The sequence below is a fragment of the Humulus lupulus genome, chromosome 7 (assembly GCF_963169125.1).
Source record: "Humulus lupulus chromosome 7, drHumLupu1.1, whole genome shotgun sequence".
Taxonomy (NCBI): Eukaryota; Viridiplantae; Streptophyta; class Magnoliopsida; order Rosales; family Cannabaceae; genus Humulus; species Humulus lupulus.
The window spans coordinates 206,809,512-206,835,300 of record NC_084799.1 but is presented as its reverse complement, the minus strand read 5'-3'; the positions used below and the strand labels follow the sequence as shown (position 1 = coordinate 206,835,300).

General features: G+C 37.0%; 4 protein-coding genes across 6 annotated transcripts; 3 read left to right on the top strand and 1 right to left on the bottom strand.

Annotated features, from left to right (window-relative positions):
* The first annotated feature begins 5,550 nt into the window (after positions 1–5,550).
* On the top strand, positions 5,551–9,020 carry LOC133789284 (THO complex subunit 3). Its single transcript, XM_062227065.1, has 11 exons — positions 5,551–5,668; positions 5,738–5,833; positions 6,880–7,009; positions 7,109–7,200; positions 7,383–7,451; positions 7,554–7,611; positions 7,699–7,798; positions 7,890–7,976; positions 8,068–8,146; positions 8,246–8,378; positions 8,454–9,020. Exons 1-11 carry the CDS (start codon positions 5,606–5,608, stop codon positions 8,489–8,491), a joined length of 945 nt encoding a protein of 314 aa, XP_062083049.1. The 5' UTR covers positions 5,551–5,605; the 3' UTR covers positions 8,492–9,020.
* A 5,187-nt stretch (positions 9,021–14,207) lies between these two features.
* On the top strand, positions 14,208–17,659 carry LOC133789283 (probable ribosome biogenesis protein RLP24). Of its 3 annotated transcripts, none has more exons than XM_062227063.1 (6): positions 14,208–14,484; positions 14,927–15,049; positions 15,658–15,798; positions 16,738–16,851; positions 16,995–17,131; positions 17,224–17,659. In XM_062227063.1, exons 3-6 carry the CDS (start codon positions 15,718–15,720, stop codon positions 17,402–17,404), a joined length of 513 nt encoding a protein of 170 aa, XP_062083047.1. In that variant the 5' UTR covers positions 14,208–14,484; positions 14,927–15,049; positions 15,658–15,717; the 3' UTR covers positions 17,405–17,659. The 3 variants fall into 3 exon arrangements, with proteins under 3 accessions (XP_062083047.1, XP_062083045.1, XP_062083046.1); XM_062227061.1 differs by having other exon boundaries at positions 14,209–14,484; positions 15,707–15,798; XM_062227062.1 differs by having other exon boundaries at positions 14,209–14,484; positions 14,924–15,049; positions 15,707–15,798.
* Positions 17,660–20,504: 2,845 nt separating this feature from the next.
* Positions 20,505–23,367, bottom strand: LOC133792662 (zeatin O-glucosyltransferase-like). Its single transcript, XM_062230569.1, has 4 exons — positions 23,357–23,367; positions 21,653–22,073; positions 21,432–21,550; positions 20,505–21,330 (listed from the first exon to the last, which is right to left on the bottom strand). Exons 1-4 carry the CDS (start codon positions 23,365–23,367, stop codon positions 20,505–20,507), a joined length of 1,377 nt encoding a protein of 458 aa, XP_062086553.1.
* LOC133789281 (small ribosomal subunit protein uS7-like) lies at positions 23,280–25,642 on the top strand. Its single transcript, XM_062227060.1, has 4 exons — positions 23,280–23,437; positions 24,624–24,895; positions 25,008–25,211; positions 25,304–25,642. The coding sequence occupies exons 1-4, from the start codon at positions 23,366–23,368 to the stop codon at positions 25,356–25,358; spliced, it is 603 nt and encodes a 200-aa protein (XP_062083044.1). The 5' UTR covers positions 23,280–23,365; the 3' UTR covers positions 25,359–25,642.
* Positions 25,643–25,789: the final 147 nt, after the last annotated feature.

The following is a 25,789-nucleotide window of genomic DNA, read 5'->3' as shown; positions in this document are numbered from 1 at the left end:
ACTATCTCTATGGAGAGAAGTGTGAAATTTATACAGACCACAAAAGCCTGAAGTACTTCTTCACTCAGAAGGACTTGAATATGAGGCAAAGGCGTTGGCTGGAATTAGTGAAAGATTATGATTGTGAGATTCTGTATCACCCAGGGAAAGCCAACGTGGTAGCCGATGCTTTAAGCCGGAAGGGTCCGGGACGGATTCATGGTATTAGGCTGATAGCCAGGGAGTTAGCTGATGATATGACCAGAGTTGGTATAGAGTTACTGGTGGGCCAGTTGGCCAATATTACGCTACAGTCTACGCTGCTAGGGAGGATTAAAGAGGGTCAGTTGGGTGATCCACAGCTGATCAAGATTAGAGAGGATGTCTTGGCTGGAGTATCCAGGGATTATACAGTGTCTGATTTGGGGTTGTTGAGATACAAAGGACGAATATGTGTTCCGTTAGACACTGCATTTAGGCGGGAGATTCTGGATGAATCTCATACTTCACCTTACTCTTTGCATCCAGGCACCACGAAGATGTACCAGGATGTGAGATCATTATACTTGTGGCCGGGGATGAAGAGAGATGTAGTAGAGTATGTGGCTAAGTGCTTGACATGTCAACAGGTCAAGGCTGAGCATCAGAGGCCGGCAGGGTTATTGCAGCCTCTGGATATCCCAGAGTGGAAGTGGGAAGACATCACAATGGACTTTGTGGTGGGCTTGCCCAGGACTGTTGGTCAGCATGATTCCATTTGGGTGATAGTGGATCGCTATACCAAGTCAGCTCACTTTCTGCCAGTGAGGACTACTTATACTGTTGACCAGTATGCAGATCTCTATGTGAGAGAGATCGTGCGCCTCCATGGAGCTCCTAGGTCGATCGTGTCAGATCGGGACCCTACGTTTACTTCCAAGTTCTGGAAGAGTTTACAGACAGCCATGGGTACACGACTGAAGTTCAGTACAGCTTATCATCCTCAGACAGATGGGCAATCTGAGAGGACGATCCAGATATTGGAGGACATGCTACGGGCATGTGTGCTGGACTTTGGTGGGTCATGGAGTAAGTATCTGCCTTTGATAGAGTTCTCCTATAATAACAGTTATTAGTCTACCATTGGAGTTGCACCTTATGAGATGCTGTATGGTAGGAAGTGTAGATCTCCCATTCATTGGGATGAGACAGGTGAAAGGAGATACTTAGGTCCTGAGGCAGTTCAGAAGACTAGTGAGGCTATAGACAAGATTAGAGCTCGGATGCTTACTTCTCAGAGTAGACAGAAGAGCTATGCAGATCCCAAACGCAGGAATGTGGAGTTCCAGGTAGGAGACTATGTCTTCCTTAGAGTCTCGCCATGGAAAGGGGTGAGAAGGTTTGGGAAGAAGGGCAAGCTGAGTCCCAGGTTTGTAGGTCCATTTGAGATCCTAGAGATGATTGGTCAAGTGGCTTACAGGCTAGCTTTGCCTCCGGCGTTGTCGGTCGTGCATAATGTGTTCCATGTATCCGCTCTTCGGAGGTATGTATCTGATGAGAGACATGTTTTGAGTTATGAAGATCTGGAGCTTGAACCAGATCTCTCCTTTGAGGAACAGCCTGTTCAGATACTTGATCAGAAAGATAAAGTCCTCAGGAACAAGACAGTATCCCGAGCTGTTCAGGTAAATTTCGAGGACGAAATTTCTGTAAGGAGGGGATAGTTGTAATGCCCCAGATTCCTTATTATGGTTAATGGCTGGATTAGTAGGCCGGGAGGGCGACAACTGTTTAATTATGCCATTAAATGTGTTTATGCATGTTTATGAGAATTATATTATAATATGATGTTAAATACATGCATGTGAGTCCACATTTGTTTACAGGGGTGTGTTGGTAATCTGGCCCGTTGAGGGTGTAATTGTATATTTGTTTGCGTGTTAATGATATATTGTGAGACCACATTATAATGTGGATTGGTTCGAGTATTTCGACATGAGACGATCTTTAAACATGATTTATCGGTTTGGTCATAAAAGGTTTGAGCTCGGGGCTCGGGGTGAGTCTCAGGGTGATATTAATGACTATAGCGTTACCGGGGATTTTAGGGTAACGGGATATGAATTATTAGTGTTTGAGGATATTGAGATTAGCGGGAATTGGGAAGCGTTAATTATGATTAACGGGTTAAGCGGAAAGTGCCAAAATTGTCCTTGAAGTGGTTTTAGAAACTTTAAAAGACTTGGGGGTATTTTAGTCTTTTGGCTTTGATATATGTAAAGTTTGGAAGGCTGTAGAATAAACATAGTAAAAACAGAAGCATTTCTTTCCCTTCCCGTACCTTCTCCTTGCTTCATCTTTCTTGTGAATCCTTGTGATCTTGTTGAGGATTTGAGCTTGGGAGGTAGGCCTTGGTACTTTGGGAGAGTGTTCCACTATTGAAGAGCACCATAACCTGAACTTGAGGTAAGCTTTTAGCCACTAGTTTTCATGTATGCTCTGTTTTGGTTGTTAGTTTCAGCCTTAGAATTTTGATGTGGAAAGTGGGAATCAAAGGGAGTTTTAGTGTTGGTTTGATTGGGGTTTGATGAGGGTGAGTTATGGGTGTTGTTTGGGGGTTTAATTTTATGTTTGGAGGAGGATTAGAGATGGTTTGAAGGACTGGTTTGAGAGGAAAGAACACAGGGGAAAAACTGGGTTCGTATAAGGGCGTATTGCTGGTCTGGGCTGGGCGCCGCAGTGCAGCAGGGGTGCGCCGCAGCCCTTGGCGTCTGGCAGGGGGAGAGCCCTCTCTGTTTGAGGGCGCGCCGCGGCGCAGTAGGGGAGGGCCGCGGCTCTTAAGGTCAATTTTTCCAAAATAATGTTTTTAGCTTGGGGATTCAAACCTTAGGCCTCGGGGTTGGACCTTGTACCCGGTTAGGTAGTATTTGATGTCTCGGGGGCTGGGATTTGGTTTGGGAACCCTCAGTTATCATTTTTATTGATGAATCCTATAATTTGGTTATGACCAGGTGACCGTCAAGGAATTTAAAGGTTGATCATTCTCAGGAGTCGTTCATATAATAATTCTCACTCGAACCAGAGGTAAGAAAACAGTGTATGAATACAAATGCACCCTGTATAGGTATATGACATGCATGGCTTGATATTAAGGCATGTTGGTTGGTATATGTGGACGTGGATTGCATATTAAATGCTAGTGAACGCTGATTACCTGTTTATGACACTGACTAGTCAGGGACCGACTCTAAAGTCGATGATCACGCATTGAATAGCTCTATGGCGTTAATGCGGGAGCGACCCTAAGGTCGAAGAACTTATAAGCGCTTGCCTGGTTTACGACCAGATGTCTATAGCCAAGGTATATGTTGACGCGGTTCTTCGGCAACAGATAATTAAGAGAAGAAGAGAAAGAGATTAGTACTAAAATTAGAACCGTCACAGATATGAAATCTTTTGGAAAGAACTAGGTGACTCAAGACACGTTTTTAAGTGGTTCGAAGGTTAAAATCCCTCTACTCCACTAGTCAATATTATTGATCTTCTCTGGGTATTTGGTTTACAAAGTATATAGTTCTTCAAAGACTATTTTTTCCAACCCCTATCAACTCCCAGGGTCTCCCTATTTATAGGAGAAGGCACCTGGAAGTTGGTAGGGAGGTCATCCCGTGACCTTACCATTTGTCATATCAAATCTGTGACATTCATGATTAATTCCTAAACCTGACACACAAGTGTGGTCTAATCAGCATGGAAGGAGATAATGGGCCGCACGGCCCAACCCGTCCGTGGGTGTCTGAATACGCACGTTCCTGCTGCGTGTCCGAGAAGTCAGGGGGATATCGGGCACGTGATGGCAGGAATATGCACGTTTATCTTGCGTGTTGACTTCCCATAGGGTCGGAGCTTCCTGAGAAGCTCGTGACCTGAGCAGTTCGTAACCCGAGCTGCTCCCGTCCGTGGCCTTCGGATGTCACTCTCAGCTCCTGGGCAACAAATGCGAGCTGGAAACAGGACCCCCTCGAGCTGACAAGGGTCCGTCTTGGAAATAGAACCTCCGGCCTGCGGGAGCCTCGGACTAAACCTGATTAGTCCGAGGCTCGTCCTGCTAAACAGCCCGTGGGAAAACCAGGGCGTACAGTATATGACCCCGGTGACCGTTTGTCACATGGCTTAGGGACGTTGTCCATAGCTTCGACTCTAGAGTCGTGAGGAAGGTTATGTTGGTGACTAATCACCTTGCACCTGTCCTGATCAAACTTACGAAAGAACCACTCATCAGTTGAGCCCTGGTGACCCTATCGTCACATGGCTAGAGGAGGTTGTACTCATTATTGTGACTTTTGGCTATTGTCACCTATTTGTTGAACTGATAGTCCTGAATGGTTATTATGATCGTTGTTGATATTATATCATGCTTTATTGTGTTTTCTTGCTGGGCCTTGGCTCATGGGTGCTATGTGGTGCAGGTAAAGGGAAGGAAAAGCTTAACCAACCCTGAGTGGAGAGCTTGGGCGATGTGGTGTACATATTGGGCCGCTTGACCGCCACGGTCAAGGAGTTCTCAGAGGGACTAGGGGTTTACCCTATTTTTGCTGCTTAGGCCGGCGGGGACTGTAAATCTGAAACAATAGCGACTCTTTTGTATTATGGACATCTTGTAAACATTTTAAAAGGCTCATGAGCAGTTTATTTACTTAATGAAATGTACCATTTCCTTTTTACTGGGTTTTCACCTTAACCTGATAATAACACTTAGATCACGTTTTTAACAAAAGGACTCGGGTAGCGAGTCAAATTTCCGGTTCACTGTTCACCGTAACTGTTCTGGGGTAACTAGGGCGTTACAAGATTTATTCATAGATGGGAAAGTGAGACCTAGACCACAGTTCAGGTTCACTGACAGACAACAACAACCATCTAGGAACAGGCCTCGAGCACGGACTGATAGGCGTAGAGAGCCAATGCAGAGTGAAAGGAGAGGACCAAACAAAAGATAGACTGACGATGAGTTGTGTTGAAGGTGCTTGTGCAGCATCAGCAGATGCTCAGGGTGAGGCCCAGTGTTTAATCAAGGAGATGTTTCAGAAACAATGTCTGAGATCTTCAACAACTTTTTTTTAATGGGAAAATCAGAGGTTAGGATATTGAATAATGATCTTACTTCTTTATATAATGGTTTAAGATTCTCTTATTGTAATTATGTAAGGTGAACTTGTGCATGTTATCATCTGTGTCTGTACAAGTTCATTAAGATGGTTTCCATTTGCTAGTGTTTTTTTTTTCTTTTTTAAATATTTAAAATTCTGTGGCACGATTTTGTAATATTTATAGTTTGGGTGGCAAAAATTATATATATTATTTAAATTATAAATGAGGCATTGACGTGGTAATACCACATCGGTGCCTAAAATAACACATTACCATTTTATTAGCGAAATTGGATAGAAGTTCCACAATTCAATAATGTAAGAATTCAAGGACTATTTAGAAAAAAACCTAATAAGCCTTTAGAATGAAGTGTAATTTCTTGGGCCATTAACCCACGATTTTGGGCCCAAGTCAAGGCCCAGAAAGGAGAAGGGTGAAAGAGTCAAAATTAGAGAGTAGAGACTGAGAAAAGTCCGAGCTTTGAGCTGAAGAAAGAATGGAGGAGTCAGTTCCATGGAAGACTCTGCAGAGCAGAGAGTACCAAGGTCACAAGAAGAAGGTATTATTCTCACTCAGTATTCCACAGCTTCTTTTTTTATTAATTAATTAATTTATTTATTTATTGAAGGTCCATTCGGTGGCTTGGAACTGCACCGGCACTAAGCTCGCCTCCGGCTCCGTCGATCAAACTGCTAGGGTTTGGCATATCGAGCCCCATGGCCATGTAAGCTCTCCATTCAAGTTCAATTTCAATTTCAATTTCAAATTCACTTTTTTCTTCTACTTTTACAGACACCACCACCTTAATTTCCATCATTTTTCTCAAAATGCACTGTAAAGCACTATATTAAACTATATAAATTTTCTAAAGATTTGAGCTTTTTCTCATTGGTTTTTTTTTTATCAGTTTGAAGGAATCTTTGGTATACTATGATTTCCTTTTTGGGTCCTTAGTTCTGTATTTTCATTTTGGTATTTATAATAATTTTAGAATTGGGTGCTGTTGTTGGATTTATTAGCTTGATGTTTTTCTGTTCTCATTTGCTACTAAAGAAAATACATTCTTTTTCTGAAAGTGGGCTTCTTCGGAAAGCTTTGTTTCAGTTGCTTTTTACTGTTGTTAGCACCATATAGTTATGAATGAGTGAACTCACTGGACATGAATAATGTTGTAAGTTGAACCTCAAGATCTAAGAACCTGTTCACACAATGCGACCCAAACACAAATAATAGAACAGAAAAATAAAACTGAAACGTAAAGAACAATGAAAACCAAGAATTATACGGGTTGAGCTTATAAAAGCCTTACATCCATTCAGTCTAGAGGACCACCATGAAAATCCACCATCAAAGTCAATGAAAATTCTCCCTCACAGTTGAGTGATAAGCCTCATAATAAATCTCACCATACAATCTGCACTCAGTTATCCCAAACCCCCAGCACAACCATGGAAGCACTTTCTCAACAGTTGTGTTCCAAAACGCTCAAACTCACAACAGCTTTGCACTCTTTCTCACGGGTCAACAAATTTTCTCAAAATGACTTGTGTCCCTCAAATGAATAAAGCTCTAGCTTTTTTAATAAAGGCTTTCCTATATTAGAAGCCAAGAACCATTGCTCTGGTTCTTGCTTACTAAAACAGGTAAGTTAGTTGTTATTTTATTATTTCAGGAAATGAGACTTTGGAGCTGTTTGGTGTTATTCGTTTCTTGTTTGCAAGAGAATCTCCATTCAAATGTTTGGTGGTTATGTGACATTTTCTTTTACAGGGTAAGGCTAAAGATATTGAGCTAAAGGGGCACACTGATAGTGTGGATCAGCTATGTTGGGATCCCAAACATGCTGATTTAATTGCAACTGCATCAGGAGATAAGACTGTCCGTCTATGGGATGCTCGTAGTAAGTGATTCCTTCTCATTTTCATATGCATTTCCATTTATGTTGCGGGAAGTTAGGCAGTACTGTAAAGATGCCTTAATGGTTGCTTTGGTTACGCAGGTGGGAAATGCTCGCAACAGGCAGAACTTAGTGGGGAGAACATTAACATCACCTACAAACCTGATGGCACACACATAGCTGTTGGCAATAGGGTATGTTTCTATGACCTGATGTCACCTCTCACCTGCTAAACTAAAATAAAATCATGTTGCATTTTTTAGTGGTATTTCGGGTCATCTGATATGATGCTGATTTCAGTTCTTGAACCAGTATAATCTGTGTTTTGCCATGAGGAAATCTTATGCTGTTTCTTTTCTTGACCCCGAAAATGTAGGATGATGAACTAACAATTTTGGATGTTAGAAAGTTTAAGCCAATTCATAAGCGCAAGTTTAATTATGAGGTAATTCGAAGTAAATGCTAGTTCTCTCTCTCTCTCAGCTTTATGTCTGTGACAATGCGACAATGTTCTACTATACTGGATTGATTTTTTCTTATTTTCTAGGTAAATGAGATAGCTTGGAACATGAAGGGTGATATGTTTTTTCTGACTACTGGAAATGGTGAGCAATTTTTTGTTATGAGAATAATAGGGTTTTTCTTCCGCCCACTGGAATGGTTATTTGATTTATCTTTGTTCCACGATTTAGGTACTGTCGAAGTTCTATCATACCCATCTCTTCGACCACTTGACACTCTTATGGCCCATACAGCTGGTTGCTATTGCATTGCAATTGACCCAACTGGAAGGTGTCCTACAAAACTATCTTATTCTTTATTTTCCCATCTGTTTGCTCATGGCAATAAACATCTTATTTCATCCTTAATATACGTTTTACAGGTTTTTTGCGGTTGGAAGTGCTGATTCTTTAGTCAGCCTGTGGGATATCTCAGAGATGCTTTGTGTGAGAACATTTACAAAACTCGAGTAAGCTTCCCGGTCATGACAACACTCCTCCCAATTAAGAATCAATATTTATATATAAATTTGGCTCACCATTTCTTTTACCTTAATCCAGATGGCCTGTAAGGACAATAAGCTTCAACCATACCGGTGAATATATTGCTTCAGCTAGCGAGGACTTGTTCATTGATATAGTAAGCATTCAATGTGATTGAACAATCAAGAGTGTGTTTAATGTTTTAAAAGTAATTAGATAGGATTATGACAATATTATTTCTCTTTTAAACAAACAGTCAAATGCGCAAACTGGAAAAACAGTGCATCAAATTCCATGTCGGGCGGCCATGAATAGTGTTGAGTGGAATCCCAAGTACAATTTACTTGCATATGCTGGAGATGACAAGAACAAATATCAGGCTGATGAAGGTATGTTTTAGCTTCTTTTCTTGTTGCAATTTCTTCTCTTGACAACAACTACACATTGTTTCTGTCTTTTAACAGGTGTTTTTCGAATATTTGGCTTTGAAAGTGCTGCCTGAGAGAGATTGCCTGAGATTGGGAACCCTTTTTTCCCTTTATCATCATCAACCTTGTTGTTAATGAAATACATGAATTGTAAAAAATAATTTTCTATTCAGATGAGAGCTTTTTTTAACCATCGGACCAAAATGCTTCATCCCCTCTTGAAGAAGAAGATGCTGTAGAATTCAAACAAGGAAGAACATACTTCTAAAGGTTTTGGTGCCTGGCCAAAGAGAAAAAAAAAAGACCATATAAGGGACTAGACTAGACTAGACTAGTATAAATACTAAACATGTAAGGAACTAGATTAGTATAATCAAATTATCCTAATAGGAGTGTTAAGGAAATTCTCTTTTATTCAAAGTCATTCGATGAGAACAAAGTCATCGAAATATGATGATGATGATCCCAAGTCCTAACATGATGATGAGGTGAGATGAGAACAAAGTCATGCTAGGAACTAGACTAGTATAATACTAAAGAAACTCTTCTATTCAGAGTCTCAGATCCGATTTATTGTAATATATCATATTTTAATTTGTTTAATTATTTATTATTTTTAAATAATTATTATTGTAAAATATCTCAAAAATATTATTTTTTAATTATTTATTTTATTTTATTTAAGTTTAAGTGTTTACAACCCACCGTTAAATATAAGAATATTCTCTTAAATATAAGAATTATGTTAAAGTTAACATTAAAAAAAATAAAAAACTGTTAAAATCAAGAATTTTCGTTATCTATATACACTTATTATATAGAAGAGATATTTAAGCATAACTAGTAAATGTGGCTAAGATTCAATCATAATGATAATGGTATTATACATGTTTCATGATATAATCACAAATATATTATCTCAAAACTTTCATTTTTTATGTCTTTAATTATTATTATTTTCTTTACTAAAACATGAATTTGATATGTTTTTGATAATTTATAATTTAAAAATACTATGAGATAAAAAAATATTATAATGTTTAATAAATTCTATATTAAAATAGTTTGTTAATTTAAACTCTATAAAAATATAAATATCTAATACCGAACGCTCTTAATATTAATATTAAGTTTCAGTGTAGGGATATATTAGTAATTTTATTACTAAAATTGCAAAAGAAAAATTAATAAAAAATATCTCTTCTATATAATAAGTGTGTAGATAACGGAAATTCTTAGTTTTAACGATTTTTTATTTTTTTAATGTTAACTTTAACATAATATTCTTATACTTAACGGTAGATGGTAAATACTTAAACTTAAATAAAATAAAATAAATAATTAGAAAAATTAAAATAAGATTTTTTTGAGATATTTTACAATAATAATTATTCAAAAATAATAAATAATTAAACAAATTAAAATATGACATTTTCCACATATTTTACAATGATAATTATTTTAAAATAATAAATAATCAAATAAATTAAAATAAGATATTTTTGAGATATTTTATAATGATAATTATTTAAAAATAATAAAATCATACGTTTTATAACTTAAATATATTTAATTAAACTTAAACTCACTTAATAGAATAATATCATATTAAATCTATAATATAATCTGCTGTCAATTAGTAAAAAATTACTTTTAAAAAAAATTAGCAGAAAACTTAAATTTAAAATCCACGTATAATATTTAATATTACATTAAACATATAATATATAATCTTTTGTTGTCATTCTCAAATTTAAAAACCAGAACAAACATAAACTTAAATAAAAATAAATAAATTATTTAATTAAAATAAAATATTTATTTAAAATTTATATGACATTAATATAAATTTAATAAAAATAATTAATAAATTATAAATAAAAGTAGGTAAACTTGAGTTCCAAGTTAATTGTATCTAGCAATTGTAAATACCCCATTTTATATTGTGAAAAGAATTTTCGTGAAGGTTATTGGTTGTGTTTCAATCCTCTGGTTTTTTGGTGCCCTAGGTTCGGGTTCATAAGGAGACCCGTCCCCTGTCTTCAACTCGTTAACATACCTCTTTTGGGCATTCCTGCCCCCTCCTGCGAGGTGAGGCCCTCCCGAGATGGTTATTACATCCTTTCCATCAATCGGCGGGGGCCTGTCCTCTTTCCGAGCTCGGGAGTTATTGTTTTGTGTCGTCGGGGGCACGGATACTCTCTGGCTCGCGGCCGTCTGAACAGTACTCTGGTTTTTGACATATTGCCGGAAGTAACCTTTCGAGATCAACCCTTCGATCTCGTCCTTCAATTGTCGACATTCATCAGTTGTATGCCCGGTGTCTCTGTGGAACCGGCAATATTTACTGGAATCCCTCTTGGATTTTTGATTTCCCATCGGGTCCGGACGCCTAAAGGGGACCTGGTTTTCATTAGCCAGGTATATGTTCTTCCGAGACTCATTGAGCTCGGTGTATACTCTATACACGGAGAAATACCTCTCCCCTTTCTTCTTCTTTCCTCCCTCAGCTTCGGGGTTACTTCCTTCGTTCTTTTTCCTCTTGGAGGGGTTCTCCGTGGCAGGCTTTGGAGCTGCTGGGTCCACCGAGGTTGAGGCAGAGTTGATGTTTATCGTTGTAGTTTCGGATTGGGAAGTCGCTTTGAGCATCGACCTTGCTTCCTCTACATTGACAAACCTCTGCGCTCGTCTGTTAAACTCGGTTATTGACCTTACCGGTTTCCCTTGCATGTCGTCCCAAAGGGCACTTCCCGGTAATACACCAGCTCGGATAGCCATTAGGTGCCCACTGTCATCCACGTCCCGAGCCCGGGCGACTTCCAGATTAAACCTTGTTAGGTAACTTTTTAGTGTTTCGCCCGGCTGTTGTCGGACGTTAGTTAAGGTGGATGCCTCTGGTCTGACCCCCATCATTGCTCTGAACTGCTTCTTAAAGTCTTTAGACAGCTGCTCCCAAGAAGTTATTGAGTGTCTCTTATATTTTTCGAACCAACTTTTGGCAGGTCCTGCCAATGATGTTGGAAACAACATGCACCTTAGCTCGTAACTCACGTTACTGGCTCTCATGATAATGTTGAACGTGCTCAGGTGACTACACGGGTCGGTCTTTCTTCAAACGTTGGGACGTAAGGGATCCGAAACCCTTGAGGAAACTGAGTGTTGGAAATATGGGGAGCAAACGGCTCGAGCTCCTCGTCCATTTCCTCGTTCATTCTTTAAAAGCCTAAAGGCTCTTTCGAGCTGATCGATTCTTTCTTGGACTGGGTCAATAGGAGGTATTGTCTGGAATTGGCTGTCATCGATCACAATCCCAGGCTCGCGTCTCCGCGAGGGATCTCTACGCCTATTCAAGCGATCCCTCAGGTCCGAATTTGTTTGATCTCCCTTACCCCGACTCTGGTTCAGATGATTCCGCAGGTCGGGACGATTCTTGCGGCTTCCAGTATTCTTACGACCTCGGTCATGCTTACTGACTGACCTGGTATCTCCGGAATCTTCACTGGTAAAACTCATTTCTTGGCTATTTCGTGATGGATTCTTCCCACGTCGCCTCGTCTCCGCAGTGCGAGACCGAGACGTCTGACTTTTCTCAGACGGGGCGCCTCTCCACTCCTGGAAAGTCTCCCTGTTTCCTTGTCTTTCCCCCGCACGCCCTTCATTCTGATCTCGAACGGGTTGAGCGTTCCTGCGGGAGGGCGAAGGATATCTTATGGGTGACGGAGGAAACCGTATAGGCGGCAATGGCTGACACCCTTGTCGCGGCCTAGAGGGTCCAGAATTCGCCCGAGATGGTTCGGTCGCATTTGGTGCGCTCCCAGGTACCTGAGTCAGAGCCTCTGCAGGGGTTCGGTTATTCTCAGTTCCTGCAGGCATTTCCACAGGCGGGTTAGCCGGGGCCCGAGCCCGAGTACTCCTCTGGGGCCTAGGTGGAGCGGATGGCTCTGCTGGTGCCGGAGGTTGAGTCGGCCTCCTTGTGGCAGCATCTTTTCGTGGACGCCCACGGGGTCTCCGGGGAGGAACATGCACGTCCCTTGGAGGAGGGACTTGGTTTTCGCGCGGAGGCGGGGGCTGAGCCACCTGCGCCTCTACGGCTATCATTGTCAACTCCTCATTCCGTTTGTTGGCCTCTGCCAATAGCTGTTTCAACTGCTGGTTTTCAAGTTCCACAATAGGAACGTACCGCTCAGGATTGTAGTACATATCCTCATCCCTTGGTGGAGGAGGTGGTCCCCGGGAATCAAAAGACACACTTCTCTCTTCAACATCCGGATTCTCCATTGGCTGTTTTCCAGGACGTCTTGGGTAATTTTCTTCAGGTGTGTTCTGATTGTTTGTGGCCATGATTTTCTCGGGGATGAATGCTTAAGTCTCTCAATGAAAGCACCAAACTGTTGACGCCGTTTTTCGTCAACAGTGAAAGGAGAGCACGTAAACAATAACTGATAATGGCCAATTAAAATATCACAATACAAACACACGATTTTTACGTGGTTCAGCAGTTAAATCTGCCTAGTCCACGAGTCTCTGTTATTAAACTCAAGATTATCTCTGAAAATCCTTAAGCATGAATTCTTCAGAGTTTTCTCTCAAGGTTCAGAATTTCGGTCCATTACAATGGCGCATGACCTCTCTATTTATAGAGAAGGCTGCAGAATACTATCCCACATATTTTGGGTAGTTACTCTTTTTGTGTAAATAAAATAAATGGCTTTAAATGCCTATAATCAAATATAAAAGGAAACGTCCCCTGAAGACCAGGGGACGTATAACTGACCAAATAATATCCCACGATTCTAAGGGATTTACAGTAATAAATGAGGATTACATCTCGTATGGACAACACTTATAGATATTCAAGGTTTTTATCATATTATCTCCAAGGCTTTAGCTTCCCAAGTTTCTTGTCAGCTTTCGAGCTAGAGACATCTCCCGAGGTCACATGGCTTTCGAGATCGTCTGTGTGTCGAGCTGGGACCCCTGATCCGAGGTCATCCTTGAGGATGGATGCGTCTCCGGATCTACCTTTCGAGATCATGAACACTTCGAGGTCACCATATTCGAGGTCGTCTATGTCTTGCAGACTCGATATTTAGTCCTGGAGCATACCCTAAACCTTACGAGTCCAATTGTTTGTGAATCTAACTTTCGAGGTCACACTTAACATGGCTCGAAAACTGGGTACAACAACTATATATCAGCTTCTCTATATATTTATTTACATCATTTAAATATTATATCTTTAAACATATTTTATTACTTAAAGTAAAAAAAAAAAAAAAAACTTACTAAATAGAGAGAAAAGTTATAAAAAAATATTAAAATATTATATAAAGATATGTAAATGTTATATAAATATAGATATGGATTAATTGGAGTTTGTGCATAGCTATTATAAATATATGTATAAAGGAGCTGATGGAAGATGTTTTTATGAGTTTTAGCTAAATATTATAAAGAAAGTGTAGTATAAAATATATCACAAAAATATACATTTTTATAATTTTTCTCAAAATTTTTACATTATACCATACATCTGTTTCTTTACATTATTTATATATTATATGTTTTAAAATATTTTATTTATTTTAAGAAATAAAATAATTAAACATAATACACTCATATATATATATATAAAAATTTATAAAAAAATAATAAAATATTTATAACTCGATGAAAAATAATAATAATAATAATAATAATAATAATAATAATAATATTTATAGCTTCACTACATATAAATAAATAAAAAAATATAACTTTAAAAAGCTCATTGAATGTGAGTGCTATTAGGGATTGCTATCTACTTCTCTACACGGTGACAGCCACTGTCTTTCATTCGATTTCTTCTTGACTCCGCCAGCCTCTCTCACTCAGTCCGTTTCTGCACCATCTCTCTCAATCCGCCACCCTCACTCACCCGATTTGTTCTTCGCTCCGCCACCCTCTCATACTCGCTGTCTCCCTCACTCGGTCCGTAGCACCTTCTTCCTCTGATCGATCAATATTGCTTCCTCCATCAAGGTCTTCACCAAAACCGGGAGGCCCATAGCCAGAGCCACCTCCGTCGGTATTACTTTAGGGTTTGAAGTTTAAATCTGTTAATATACATGTTTGTATATATATATATATGTATGTTTGTGTAAATTCTTGATTTGTGGGTTTGTGATCGGTGGGTTTTTTTTAAAGTTTTGAAGACGATTTTGATTCATTATTATCTTAAAAATTTTCTACGGAATTAATTTTCAAGTACTTGATATGCCATTTTTATTATCATCATCAAAATATATAATATCTCTATTAATATGCTTAAACCATTTAAATTGTATGCTTCGTTTTTAAATTATATGCAGTATATACATGTTGAGCAACTCCTTAATTTGATTCCAAACCAAACCCAGACTCAATAATGGGTCTTGTATATATATATATATATATATATATATATTGTTAAACGGTTCAGAAGGTTAATATAAGTCCCGAATTTTCTCTCTTTCTCTTCTCTTAAGAAGACGGGCGCCTCCCTCCCATTCCCTCTCTCACTTCGACCCTGCCGACGGTGCCGTCTCTCCCTCTCAGCCGCAGCTCTGCACCACCCTCTGACCGGCGGTGAAGAGACTTAGAGCCTTAGAGAGGTATAAAGTTCGTTTTTTTTAGTGATATATTCTATACTTTTTGTTGCTTGAGGTAAAATTAAGCTTGTTATTGGTTGATTGAGTCGTGTATTATATAGGGTTGGTGGTTATCTGTTGTAGTGTTTATGACTTCTAATGATATTAGGGTTTTTTCATATTCTGATTGGAATTGTATATATTTAATTGAAGCGGAGATTTATGTACATTATTCTATTTAGACTATGATCCACATCCAGGGAGTGTGGCCTTAATCTCTGAGCACATCTTTAAGATTTTATATTATATATATATATATATATTAAAAAAATTAAGATAAAGAGTTTTAACATGATCCAGTTTATATTATTGTTCACAACCTATTGGAATCAATCACAAGACCATATGCTGCTACTTCATATGTGTCACATGACCCACTAAAATCAAATTTAATAAGTTATTATGACTTGATCTGCTAGAGTTTTATATTCCATTGAAACATGTCATGGGCAACCTTCAAATTGTTAGCTTTTTAAAGGGAAGGAGATACTACTCTTACTTTTTTTTCTTTTTTTTTTCTATTATTATTATTATTATTTATAAAAATTAAAAATTTCTTGAAAAAAAAATAGAATTACACCTGAAAGAGTTGGAACACTAGTAACTCTTTCGTTCCTTCAGTTGGTTCAAAGATGAGGTTGGAGAAGTGTTGGTTCTGTTCTTCCACTGTATATCCAGGGCACGGTATTCAGTATGTTCGCAACGACGCAAAGGTGCTTCCTTTTCCCTTTCTTGTGTGATTATACATAACATACTCTTGTCTGTTTTTGCCTTTTCTGGATATCTAAAAATACATTAGATCAATGGTGTCTCTTTCTAGTTTGATTGGAATATCATTTTGTTGCTGGTTTTGTTTTTGTTTTGCTATGAATGATGTCTTCAAAGAAACAATGATTAGTCATTTAGGCAGGAATTTCAATGGAGTTGCTTTGATTTAGCTTTTTGTGCCCATTGAGGATGTTCCTGCACATGTTAACACTTTAGAACTTGATTACAAGATTGTTGGAGTTTATGATTAGTCATTTAAAAGCTCCATAGTTGATTTTCTTCTGTCTTTTTTGATTTAGTATAGAAAATGCCCAGTTAGCTGAAGGAGAGAAGATATCATTAGTTGGCATTGGTAACAAAGCCACATCGTTGCTTCGCTCCCCCGCCCTCATTTTTTTGTATATATTTTTCTTTTTAGTTATAGGGTGAAAATTAATTCTGAAATTCTGAAAAAATAATGGCATTGGAGGTGAAGCCCAACTAAAAAAACCAAAATGCCATTGAACCCCTCCCCTGAATTCAATTCCAAAAGAACAAAAAAAGAATCCGGCTCTGTATTGGATGCCATCTTTATGATTGCGTTGAATGTTCTCAGCCTTGTGTGTTTTTCATCATGGGATATTGGTCATTGTTTATAATTGCTATTGTTGTAAACCTTGGCCTTTTATTGAATTTTCTGTGTTATTATTAGTCTTTTGGTCATTCAACATTTGAAAGCCAACTCAACACTTGTTATTGAAATTTTCTCTAATATTTTTTCATCAAGTTTTATTTTTGGATTTCTGCTAGAATCCATTGTTATGTTTTGGACATTCTCATTATGTTATTCATTGTACATTGTTACCATCTATTTCTATTTCTCTTACAAGTAAACTCTTCTGCAGATTTTCCGCTTTTGTAGGTCGAAATGCCACAAAAATTTCAAAATGAAGAGGAATCCTCGTAAAGTAAAGTGGACTAAATCCTATAGGGCGCTACGTGGAAAGGATATGACACAGGTTTATATGCTTCTTTCGGTTTTACTCATCGTTTCTTCTACTTGTTTCATTTATTTATTTTGAGGTAGATTCAGTAACTCTTTTCTTATGTCAAGCAAAGATATTGATGGTTATGAGCTTGGTTTCACTTGTTTCTTTTACAGGACTCAACCTTTGAGTTCGAAAGGAAGCGAAATAGGCCAGAGAGATACGATAGGAATGTATTTAACAACACCTTGAATGCTATGAAGAAAATTCACAAGGTTAGAGCCGAAAGGGAGGTTAAACACATCTCCAAAAGGTAATTATTTACTTATTCTGTTTCATCAGTTCTTCGAAAAGCTCGGTAGTGGGGTTTCGGTTCTTTGAATGTAACAGAAACTTCTTTGACAGGATGCGAGGGAAGAAACAAAAGGAACTGCAGGAGGCACAGAAGGAACTGGAGCAAAGCATCTACATGGTCAAGGCCCCATCTGTGCTCAAAGAAGACCAATCTCTCACCCTGCCCGTCGATACCAAGCTCAAAGTCAAGGTCAGCGGAAAACAAGCAGCGGCTCAACAAATGGAAGAATAACGAGTCTGCAAATTTTAATTTTGTCAGGGTATGTAGAATTGGTGAACTGTTTGGTGGGTTTTCTCAATATGTTGTCAAATTTTCCTTGAAAGAATTTTCTTGTCTCACATTTGTTTTTTTGAGGGTAGTGCATTCGATATTAAATCATGTAAAGTGTAGTTGGGCACCAATGTTGCATCTTAACATTAATCTCATATCTATCAACTTTCATGATTGTATGCATTAGAATTTTGATGTGAGAGCTTTTATGTTTCACCACAGCAAATTTTCTGTGAAAGGGATATAAGAATATGTTGGTAGATTACAAGGGTCATCGAAGTCCCCGTTGTCTGTCATACTTGTTCAGTTGCATAGCTATTTCTTTAAAAGCTTCCACTGCATAATAATAATAATAATAATAAATTAACTCTGCAACACATCAAAAATTAAAATATTGAAAACAAACTTATAATTTATAGTTTCTTAAAAAAAAAAAAAACTTATAATATATAGTTTTCTTTTTAAAAACATTGACAAAAATAAAAACCAATAAAGAGATCTCAAAAAGAATATACAATATTCAACAATAATGACTACTGGGAATGTAAATGCTTTAATTTTCGTCTCTCTCATTTATTTACTTGAGTTACTCTAACATTTTCTTTCAAATTGATACACAAAAAAGTCGTTATTCTCATAATAGTTGGCGAGAATTTAAGTATCAACAACTTATTACCTTGTGAAGCAACTATAAAAATAAGTTTAATTAAACTCTTATAAAAGGAATTTGAGAATAAAAGTAATATTAAAATACAATTTTCAAAAAAACTAAACCAAATTTTTAAGTTAATTTATTAAACCTTTCAACAAATTTAAAATCCAATAAAACTAGCTATGAACAAATCTAAAAACTAATTTAGACAAAGAAATCAGGGTTGGGATTTTGGAGAGGCGACAACTTCATAGACACTGGGTGATAAATAAAACAATAAAAGCTATTTTTTTATTTTTCCATAAAAGGAATGATTTTATTATTTTTTAAATAAGGAATAAAAAAATTTATTACAATATTTTATCAAGTGGAATGGTCACATTAATTGTGATTGTAATTACTACTAAGTCAAGGTCTCCCACACACTTGACTTGCGTGTGTCACTGATAGTAATTATTTTTCTACCGACGCTTTTGTCAAATTTAGAATTATTTCATTTTGATTCAAACAAAATCAATATGATCTTTTCTTTCTTACCTTATTTAAAAACAAAAAAAAACTCTACTATAAAATTCAGTATAATTACTTTAATTATCCAAATCTAAAGGATTAATATGCAAAGTCAGTTAATATTATATATTTAATTATTAAAGGCTTCTACATTTAATTATTAAAGTCGAAATCCATAAATATAAAAGTTTAAATATGTTACACCCAAATTTTAAAAATAAATAAATAGCATTTGTTACACCCAAATTTCAAAAAAAGAAATTATGGCCTCAAAATGTAGGCTTGTATAAATGTAAGCTGAAAATAAGCAAGTATCTACATAATGTTAGGATAAAATTGTTTTGCCTTAATGGAAATGATTATAATATTACAACTCTATACAATAATATTACAAATAAATATAGATTGATTAAATAAGGTTACAACTCTATAACTGAAAATACAAATAAACCAAAGAAAAGAATAAGATGATGATGAAGAAGAGAATAGTGAGAATACAACTCTAAGCAAAATATTACAAGTAAAATAAAGTGTTTAGACCAAATGAAAAGATTACAACTCTTAAACAAAATATACAAGTAAATAGAACAAGAGAAATGAGAAGAAAAGTAATAGAATAAAAAGAAGAACAGAAACACAATCAAACTCTCACTTACACAACCTAAGTGAAGAGGATTGGAGATCACCAACTCGAACAAGGTTTAAAACCTTTATCCAAAAGCTTATTTCCCCCTAACTCAAGCACTAAGGGATCTCTCTCAGATATTGGAAAAGCTTTATGGAATTATCAAGTCTCAAGGTGTTTCTAGCCAAGTGTTCTAGTGGATAGAAATGTTGTGTCTTACAAGTGAGCTATAGGCTCCTATTTATAGAGTTTAGAGACACCCTTTGAATTTCAAATTCCACCAACCCCCATGGCTGTTACCAATGCTTAATTGGATTAATATGGAATTAAAAAATAGATTTGAGAGTTATTTGGGTTTTTTGAGCCGTTCAACAAAGATTGAAAAAACTGAAATTTTGGTCAGTTTTTGGCCTGTGGCCGCGGCCAGAGACATTAGTGGCCGCAGCCACTGGTCTCTGACCCACAGGCCGCAGCCACTGAATGTTGGTGGCCGCGGCCACTGACCAATTTCAGCACAAAAATTGTGTTGTTTTTCCAAACGGTTCCAAACCCTCCCAAATGATTTTGTAACTCCCAAAACACATTATTGGGGTTAAAATCATATCTCTAACAGCCATATCACATATGGCTTTTATGAAATTCATCTCAATATTGTGTAACAATAAATGGTAATATTTGGAAGTTACAAATTTGTAACACCAAATATGTTACATTATTTGGATATATCTCATATATCTAAATATTGTAACTCTCTATTATATGTTACAATATGTGACACACTTTGTCACATTTATTTAATCTAAAACATTATATTATAATATAATTTTACATTATATTATAAAATAATATAACATTCCTCACAAGATTAAATAGTTATTTATTGTGTACAGCATCAGCAGATGCTCAGGGTGAGGCCCAATGTTTAATCAAGGAGATGTTTCAGAAACAATGTCTGAGATCTTCAACAACTTTTTTTTAATGGGAAAATCTGAGGTTAGGATATTGAATTGTGATGTTAATTTTTATATAATGGTTTAAGAATCTCTTATTGTAATTATGTAAGGTGAACTTGTGTCATGCGTGCATGTTGTTGCACGCATGACTAATTTTTTTTATGCGATTGGAAAACAACATATTTGAACCTAGTTTTCGGTACTGTAAACTATTCGAAATTTTCTGAAAATTTGCAGGATGCTCTAAATAGCTACAATATACACGGTCATTAAAGAAGGTCGCGTCGAAAACTGTTCACGAATCGAGAAACACTGAGAGCCCTACCGGTAAGGCTTAAAGTAAAACAAACAACTCCACCAACAAAAGACAGGTTCACTCAATTTGGATTGGACTGGACTTTTGTTGGAAATAAAACAAGAAAAGAAAGGACAAAGGAGAAGAAAAGAACAAACACTTGTGTTTTTCTTCCCAATGAAAAAGTTCATGCCAAAAACCAAAGGCATAGAGAAATTTACGAGTGCTCTAATCAACTTCAAGCGAATGTTGTATTTCTTGCTAGTCTTTGCTGAAGTGCTCTCTCTAGTGATATGAGCAACAAAAGAGTCCCACTCTAAACAATTGTCTCCTCCTTCATTGAGAGATCTTTCTACTGCTTTACTCAACTCTTCAACTCTCACTCTGATCTCTTCCCCTTCTTTCGAAGCCATTAGTTTCCTCGCAGCCATGGCGATCATCGATGATGTCACCAACTCATCTCTTTGCTTCCACTCCATTACAGCCACACCTGCTTTGAGTACCTCAGTGATTAACACAACATTCATAGGTTGATCTGAGTGCATTGGCCAAGCTGCCATAGGCACTCCCATGGTTAAGCTCTCCATGCAAGAGTTCCACCCACAATGACTCATAAACCCACCAGTTGATGAGTGTTCCAAAATCTTCACTTGAGGCACCCAATTCCTCAAGACCATTCCCACTCCCATGCTTCTTATTCTTTCCTCAAATCCATTTGGAAGTTGATCATGTCTCTTCCATTCTTCCTTGCAAAAAACATCTGCCTTGTCTGCATCTCTAAATTCCCAAGCAAGCTCTTTGATCTCTTCATCAGACAAAGTAGTTGTGGTTCCAAAAGAGATGTACAACACACTGTTTTGCTCTTGTTTGTCTAGCCAACGAAACAAACACTCATCCTCTTCTTTGAGCTCGTTAGTGATTGTTGTAGTTTGGTGTAACAATGGCCCTAATGCCCCATCTTCTTTCTCCCAAAAATCTTTTTGTTTGACTCGATCTCATCAAGGAAAGAGCCTTCGATAGCTCTGTAAGTGTTGAAAAGACTTCCTGACTTGGTAATATCTGACATCAAACCCTGCAAAGTCATGAAAATCCTGAAAAGAGTTGGGAAACATGATGCCCCGGATGGAAGGTTTCTTATGAGAATCTTGTCTTTGTGTCCCAAGAATTGACATACAAAGGCAAAGCAAGAAAATGCAGAAGCAGAATTGAAACAGTAAGCTTCTGCATTTGGTAGAGAAATGACATCTTGTACTAGGGAAGCCATGAAAGTGTCGTAGACAACTACGAGTCGCGTGGCGGTGTGAGAGAGCGAGTAGAGAAGTGAGAATATTGGCTGGCGGAGGCAGCTGATGGCTTTCAGAGTGGAAAGTCCATGTTGGGGAAATTTGGTTTTGGAGACTGAATTTGGAGAAGGAAATTGAGGAGTTTGGAAGTGGTTAAGAGGGATTGAGGCTCGAGACTTGACCTGGGAATTGTGGAGAGTGGAGCCTAAGTAGTGGACTGGGATGTCATGTGAAGAAAGGACATGGGAGAGTTGTAGGAGCTGGTTGAGATGGCTTTGAGCTGGGAATGGAACCACTGCTACCACAACTGGCCTTAAAGATTGAGGTTCAAAACTTTTGTTAATCAATGAGCAAGAAAAACTAGGGCTGTGCAAAAATTTTCACAACCCGCCCAACCCGAATAAACCGCCCACACCAACCCGAAAAAATCGCCAAAAAATGCAACCCGAATAAACCGACCAAAATTTAAACCGCCCAATTATTACATTGGGCGGGTTGAAAATAATTATCAACCCGCCCAATATAACCCAACTCGCACAATTAAGAATTTATTATTTTTAATATATTCAAATAAATATATAAATTAATTAAGTTTTGTTTTAATTTTTTTACTATAAATTTAAAATATTTTTTTAAGCTTAAAAATATAAGCTTCACACTATTAGTACTAGTATTTAAAAGAAAAAAATTACAAAAATGTTAAAAAAAATACCACTTTTGTTTGGGCGGGTTGACCCGACCAACCCGCCAAAAAAAAATATCATTTCGGTTTGGGCGGGTTAACCCGCCTAAATTATTGGACGGGTTAAAATTTTTTTTTTTTTAATTGGGCAAGTTACGGGTTACTTTTGCTAACTCGATTATGACATTAGACGGGTAAAAATGCCATGTAACCTGACCAACCCACCTAATACTCAGCCCTAAGAAAAACCATTCTATTCTATCATACGCTTTATGCATATTCAACTTGACAACCATTAATCCACATCTTGTATATTACATCATTATTCCTAATAATAATAAGAAGGGTTATTTATAACTACGGTGTCATTCTTTAGATTTTGTAACACTTAGCTCCCAAAAATTGATTTTGTATTATTTAGGTTCCCAATATTTTCAAATCGTATCATTTAGTTCTCTAAAAGTTATTTTTGTTTATTTTTTCTTTGAAAATACATCACCAAGTTATTAATTACTTAAAAAAAAATTATAAGTTTAATAGCCACAATTTTTTTCATACAATGATACACATCACCAAGTTAATCAATTACTTAAATAAATAATATTATAAATTTTAAAAAAAATATAAACTTATACATAATATTTAGTTAAAATTCATGAGTATAAAATAGTAGAAATTCTTGATTTTATTAACACTCAAATTTAATGGTTGACAATGTCACATACCCTCCTAAGTCTATCCACTAGTTGTGAAAAAAAATGTTTTCAAGGATCAAATTGCAAATGAGAGAAATTTAAAAGACCCATAGTGTTAATTAGGGTTCAAAATTATGATATAAAAAAGAGAAACCCTAGCGAGCTGAAAAGCTCTGCTACACTCTCTTGCCGCCTGGGAACTCAACGAGAACACTTACCGTACACCCATGGCGGAAGCTATCGTTCAGGAACAACACGAAGTGAAGCTCTTCAATCGATGGAGCTTTGAGGACGTTCAGGTTCGAATTCTCTCGTTCTCTTTCTCATTTCCCCAAAATCTAATTAAGAGTTTCACAAGATTATTCAGCTGAGATTTGAATTAGTATTTCAATAATGATTTACCAGAGGAAAAGCTAAAAAAAAAAAAGAGAAAGAATGAAACAGGAAACAGAAAAATGGCTTAATTCTTCATATTTTAGGGGAAAAATACCAGTTCGTTTTTTTTTTTTAATGTTATGATTTGGATATCTTGTGCTAAGCATAGCTCTTAGCCGCTTTTGAAAGAATTTTGCTTTGCGTTGATGTGCTCGAGATCTTTTACTTGCTCTAGACAAGTATTGTCTCAACGCATTACTTGTAATTGGCTTGTAGCTTTGATTTGTGGGTATTAGAAGTTTTGAGTGTGCAGGGAAACTTTGGATGTGGTTTGGTGATTGTGTTCATCATGTTTGATGATTTTTTTGCAGAACTTGTTATGTAATTACTTATTTGTAATGATCTTGTTATTTACCTAAGAAACGCCATATTAACTAAAACTCAGTATTTCACTAATGATTTATCAACCAACCAGTCCTTTAGCATTTATCAATTTCCTGCTGTTTAGTTTACCAACCCTATTCTTTTTATGGATTAAGATTATAAACTCTTTAAAGAAAAAGTCACACTGCTGCCACCCCATGATATCTAACAGATTCATTGATTCAGTTTTCTTGTTTGTGGCATAGAGATGATTATTACTCTCTTTTTTTCTGCACTCGATGCTGCTTATGGTTTGCGAGCAATAATGAGAAAAAATTCATGCATTTGTGCTTTTTATAAATCGCTAGGTTGCTTTGATTTCGATTTTTATCAGTACCCATTACATTTTTTGTTCTGATTTTCTTTATTACAAGTTTCAATTTTGGAAAATTTCATTCATGTGCCAAAACTTTTTTCTTCATTCTCAACAAGGTTCTACACTGTAACAGTGATTGTGCATAATGGCTTGATGGTTATTTGGTCATTTTAGAATATTTACAATTATATCATTGTGCTCACCGCTCATGAGCCAGTTCTTTATTTTCTTCACTTTCAACAAGGTTCTTTAGTTACTTGTTACATTCTAGTGTTTAATTTGCATAATGAGTTTGGTAGTTATTTGGTCATATAGAAGATTTTCACTATTACCCTTTGTTTATTCATTACCATATCTTTGTGCTCATGTAGGTGAGTGACATTTCACTTGCGGATTATGTCGGGGTTGTACCGGCTAAACATGCCACTTATGTTCCCCACACTGCTGGGAGATACTCAGTGAAAAGGTTCAGGAAGGCCCAGTGCCCAATTGTGGAGAGGCTTACCAACTCTCTCATGATGCACGGCCGCAACAACGGAAAGAAGATTCTCGCTGTTAGAATCATCAAACACGCCATGGAAATCATCCATTTGCTAACTGACTTGAACCCAATTCAAGTTATAGTTGATGCTGTGGTTAACAGGTATGCAAATTCGTATCTAAGATAAACATGTTTTGTTTTGTGGTTTCTCAAGAGTTTCATGTCTGTTTGTTAGTATAGCTATTAACATAATGTTTTATTTGTTGCCAACCAGTGGACCTAGGGAAGATGCCACTCGAATTGGATCTGCTGGTGTTGTCAGGCGTCAAGCTGTTGATATCTCCCCTCTCCGTCGTGTTAACCAGGCTATCTATCTCCTCACCACCGGAGCTCGTGAGTCTGCCTTCAGAAATGTCAAGACAATTGCAGAATGCTTGGCTGACGAGCTCATTAACGCTGCAAAGGGTTCGTCCAACAGGTGAGATGAACTTCTTGTACGATGACATGATTATCCCTGTTCTAATCGAGTATATTTTTGTTTCTAAATTAATGTTACCGATTTCTATACAGCTATGCCATCAAAAAGAAGGATGAGATCGAAAGAGTTGCCAAGGCTAACCGTTGATTTGGGAAAACAGATTGGAGCAGTAAGAGGAAGGTTTTGTTCATTGTTCTTTTTATTAATTAGAAAGAGTTTGAAGAATTAGTTGAATGCTTGAACATGAAGTTTTGTCACCTTTTGTAAACCTTTTATTTTCTAAAAAAAAAAAATTTGAGTATTCCATATTCATCTCACCTGAGTTGGGGTTGAGAATATTACATGGTTTTCAGCATTATGCATCATAGTATCTTTTTATCCATTGGATTTGGAGTATTGATTTAATATTATTCCCTGGTGATGAAATCTCATATAGATTTGTAAATTTGGAGATTCCATGTACTTGTGAGATTTGAGAGATTTTCTGAAACTATTTTGATCAAGATTCATGGGGTCTTTGCAAAATCCCAGATTTACTGATGTAAGATTATATTGAAAACGAAAATCATATGAGGGAA

Excerpts from the sequence above, each read along its gene's own strand:
- LOC133789281 (XM_062227060.1), top strand. The coding sequence starts at position 23,366 with ATGGCGGAAGCTATCGTTCAGGAACAACACGAAGTGAAGCTCTTCAAT. Across the intron at positions 24,896-25,007 it reads GTTGATGCTGTGGTTAACAG|TGGACCTAGGGAAGATGCCA; the intron begins GTATGCAAATTC and ends GTTGCCAACCAG. Across the intron at positions 25,212-25,303 it reads GCAAAGGGTTCGTCCAACAG|CTATGCCATCAAAAAGAAGG; the intron begins GTGAGATGAACT and ends ATTTCTATACAG.
- LOC133792662 (XM_062230569.1), bottom strand. Across the intron at positions 21,551-21,652 it reads CATTTTCTTGCTTTGCCTTT|GGTTTGATGTCAGATATTAC; the intron begins GTATGTCAATTC and ends ATGACTTTGCAG. Across the intron at positions 21,331-21,431 it reads TTTGGGAGAAAGAAGATGGG|TGTGTTGTACATCTCTTTTG; the intron begins GCATTAGGGCCA and ends AGAGCAAAACAG.
- LOC133789284 (XM_062227065.1), top strand. The coding sequence starts at position 5,606 with ATGGAGGAGTCAGTTCCATGGAAGACTCTGCAGAGCAGAGAGTACCAA. Across the intron at positions 5,834-6,879 it reads ATATCGAGCCCCATGGCCAT|GGTAAGGCTAAAGATATTGA; the intron begins GTAAGCTCTCCA and ends TTTCTTTTACAG. Across the intron at positions 8,147-8,245 it reads AGGACTTGTTCATTGATATA|TCAAATGCGCAAACTGGAAA; the intron begins GTAAGCATTCAA and ends TTAAACAAACAG.
- LOC133789283 (XM_062227063.1), top strand. The coding sequence starts at position 15,718 with ATGAGGTTGGAGAAGTGTTGGTTCTGTTCTTCCACTGTATATCCAGGG. Across the intron at positions 15,799-16,737 it reads ATGTTCGCAACGACGCAAAG|ATTTTCCGCTTTTGTAGGTC; the intron begins GTGCTTCCTTTT and ends ACTCTTCTGCAG. Across the intron at positions 17,132-17,223 it reads GTTAAACACATCTCCAAAAG|GATGCGAGGGAAGAAACAAA; the intron begins GTAATTATTTAC and ends CTTCTTTGACAG.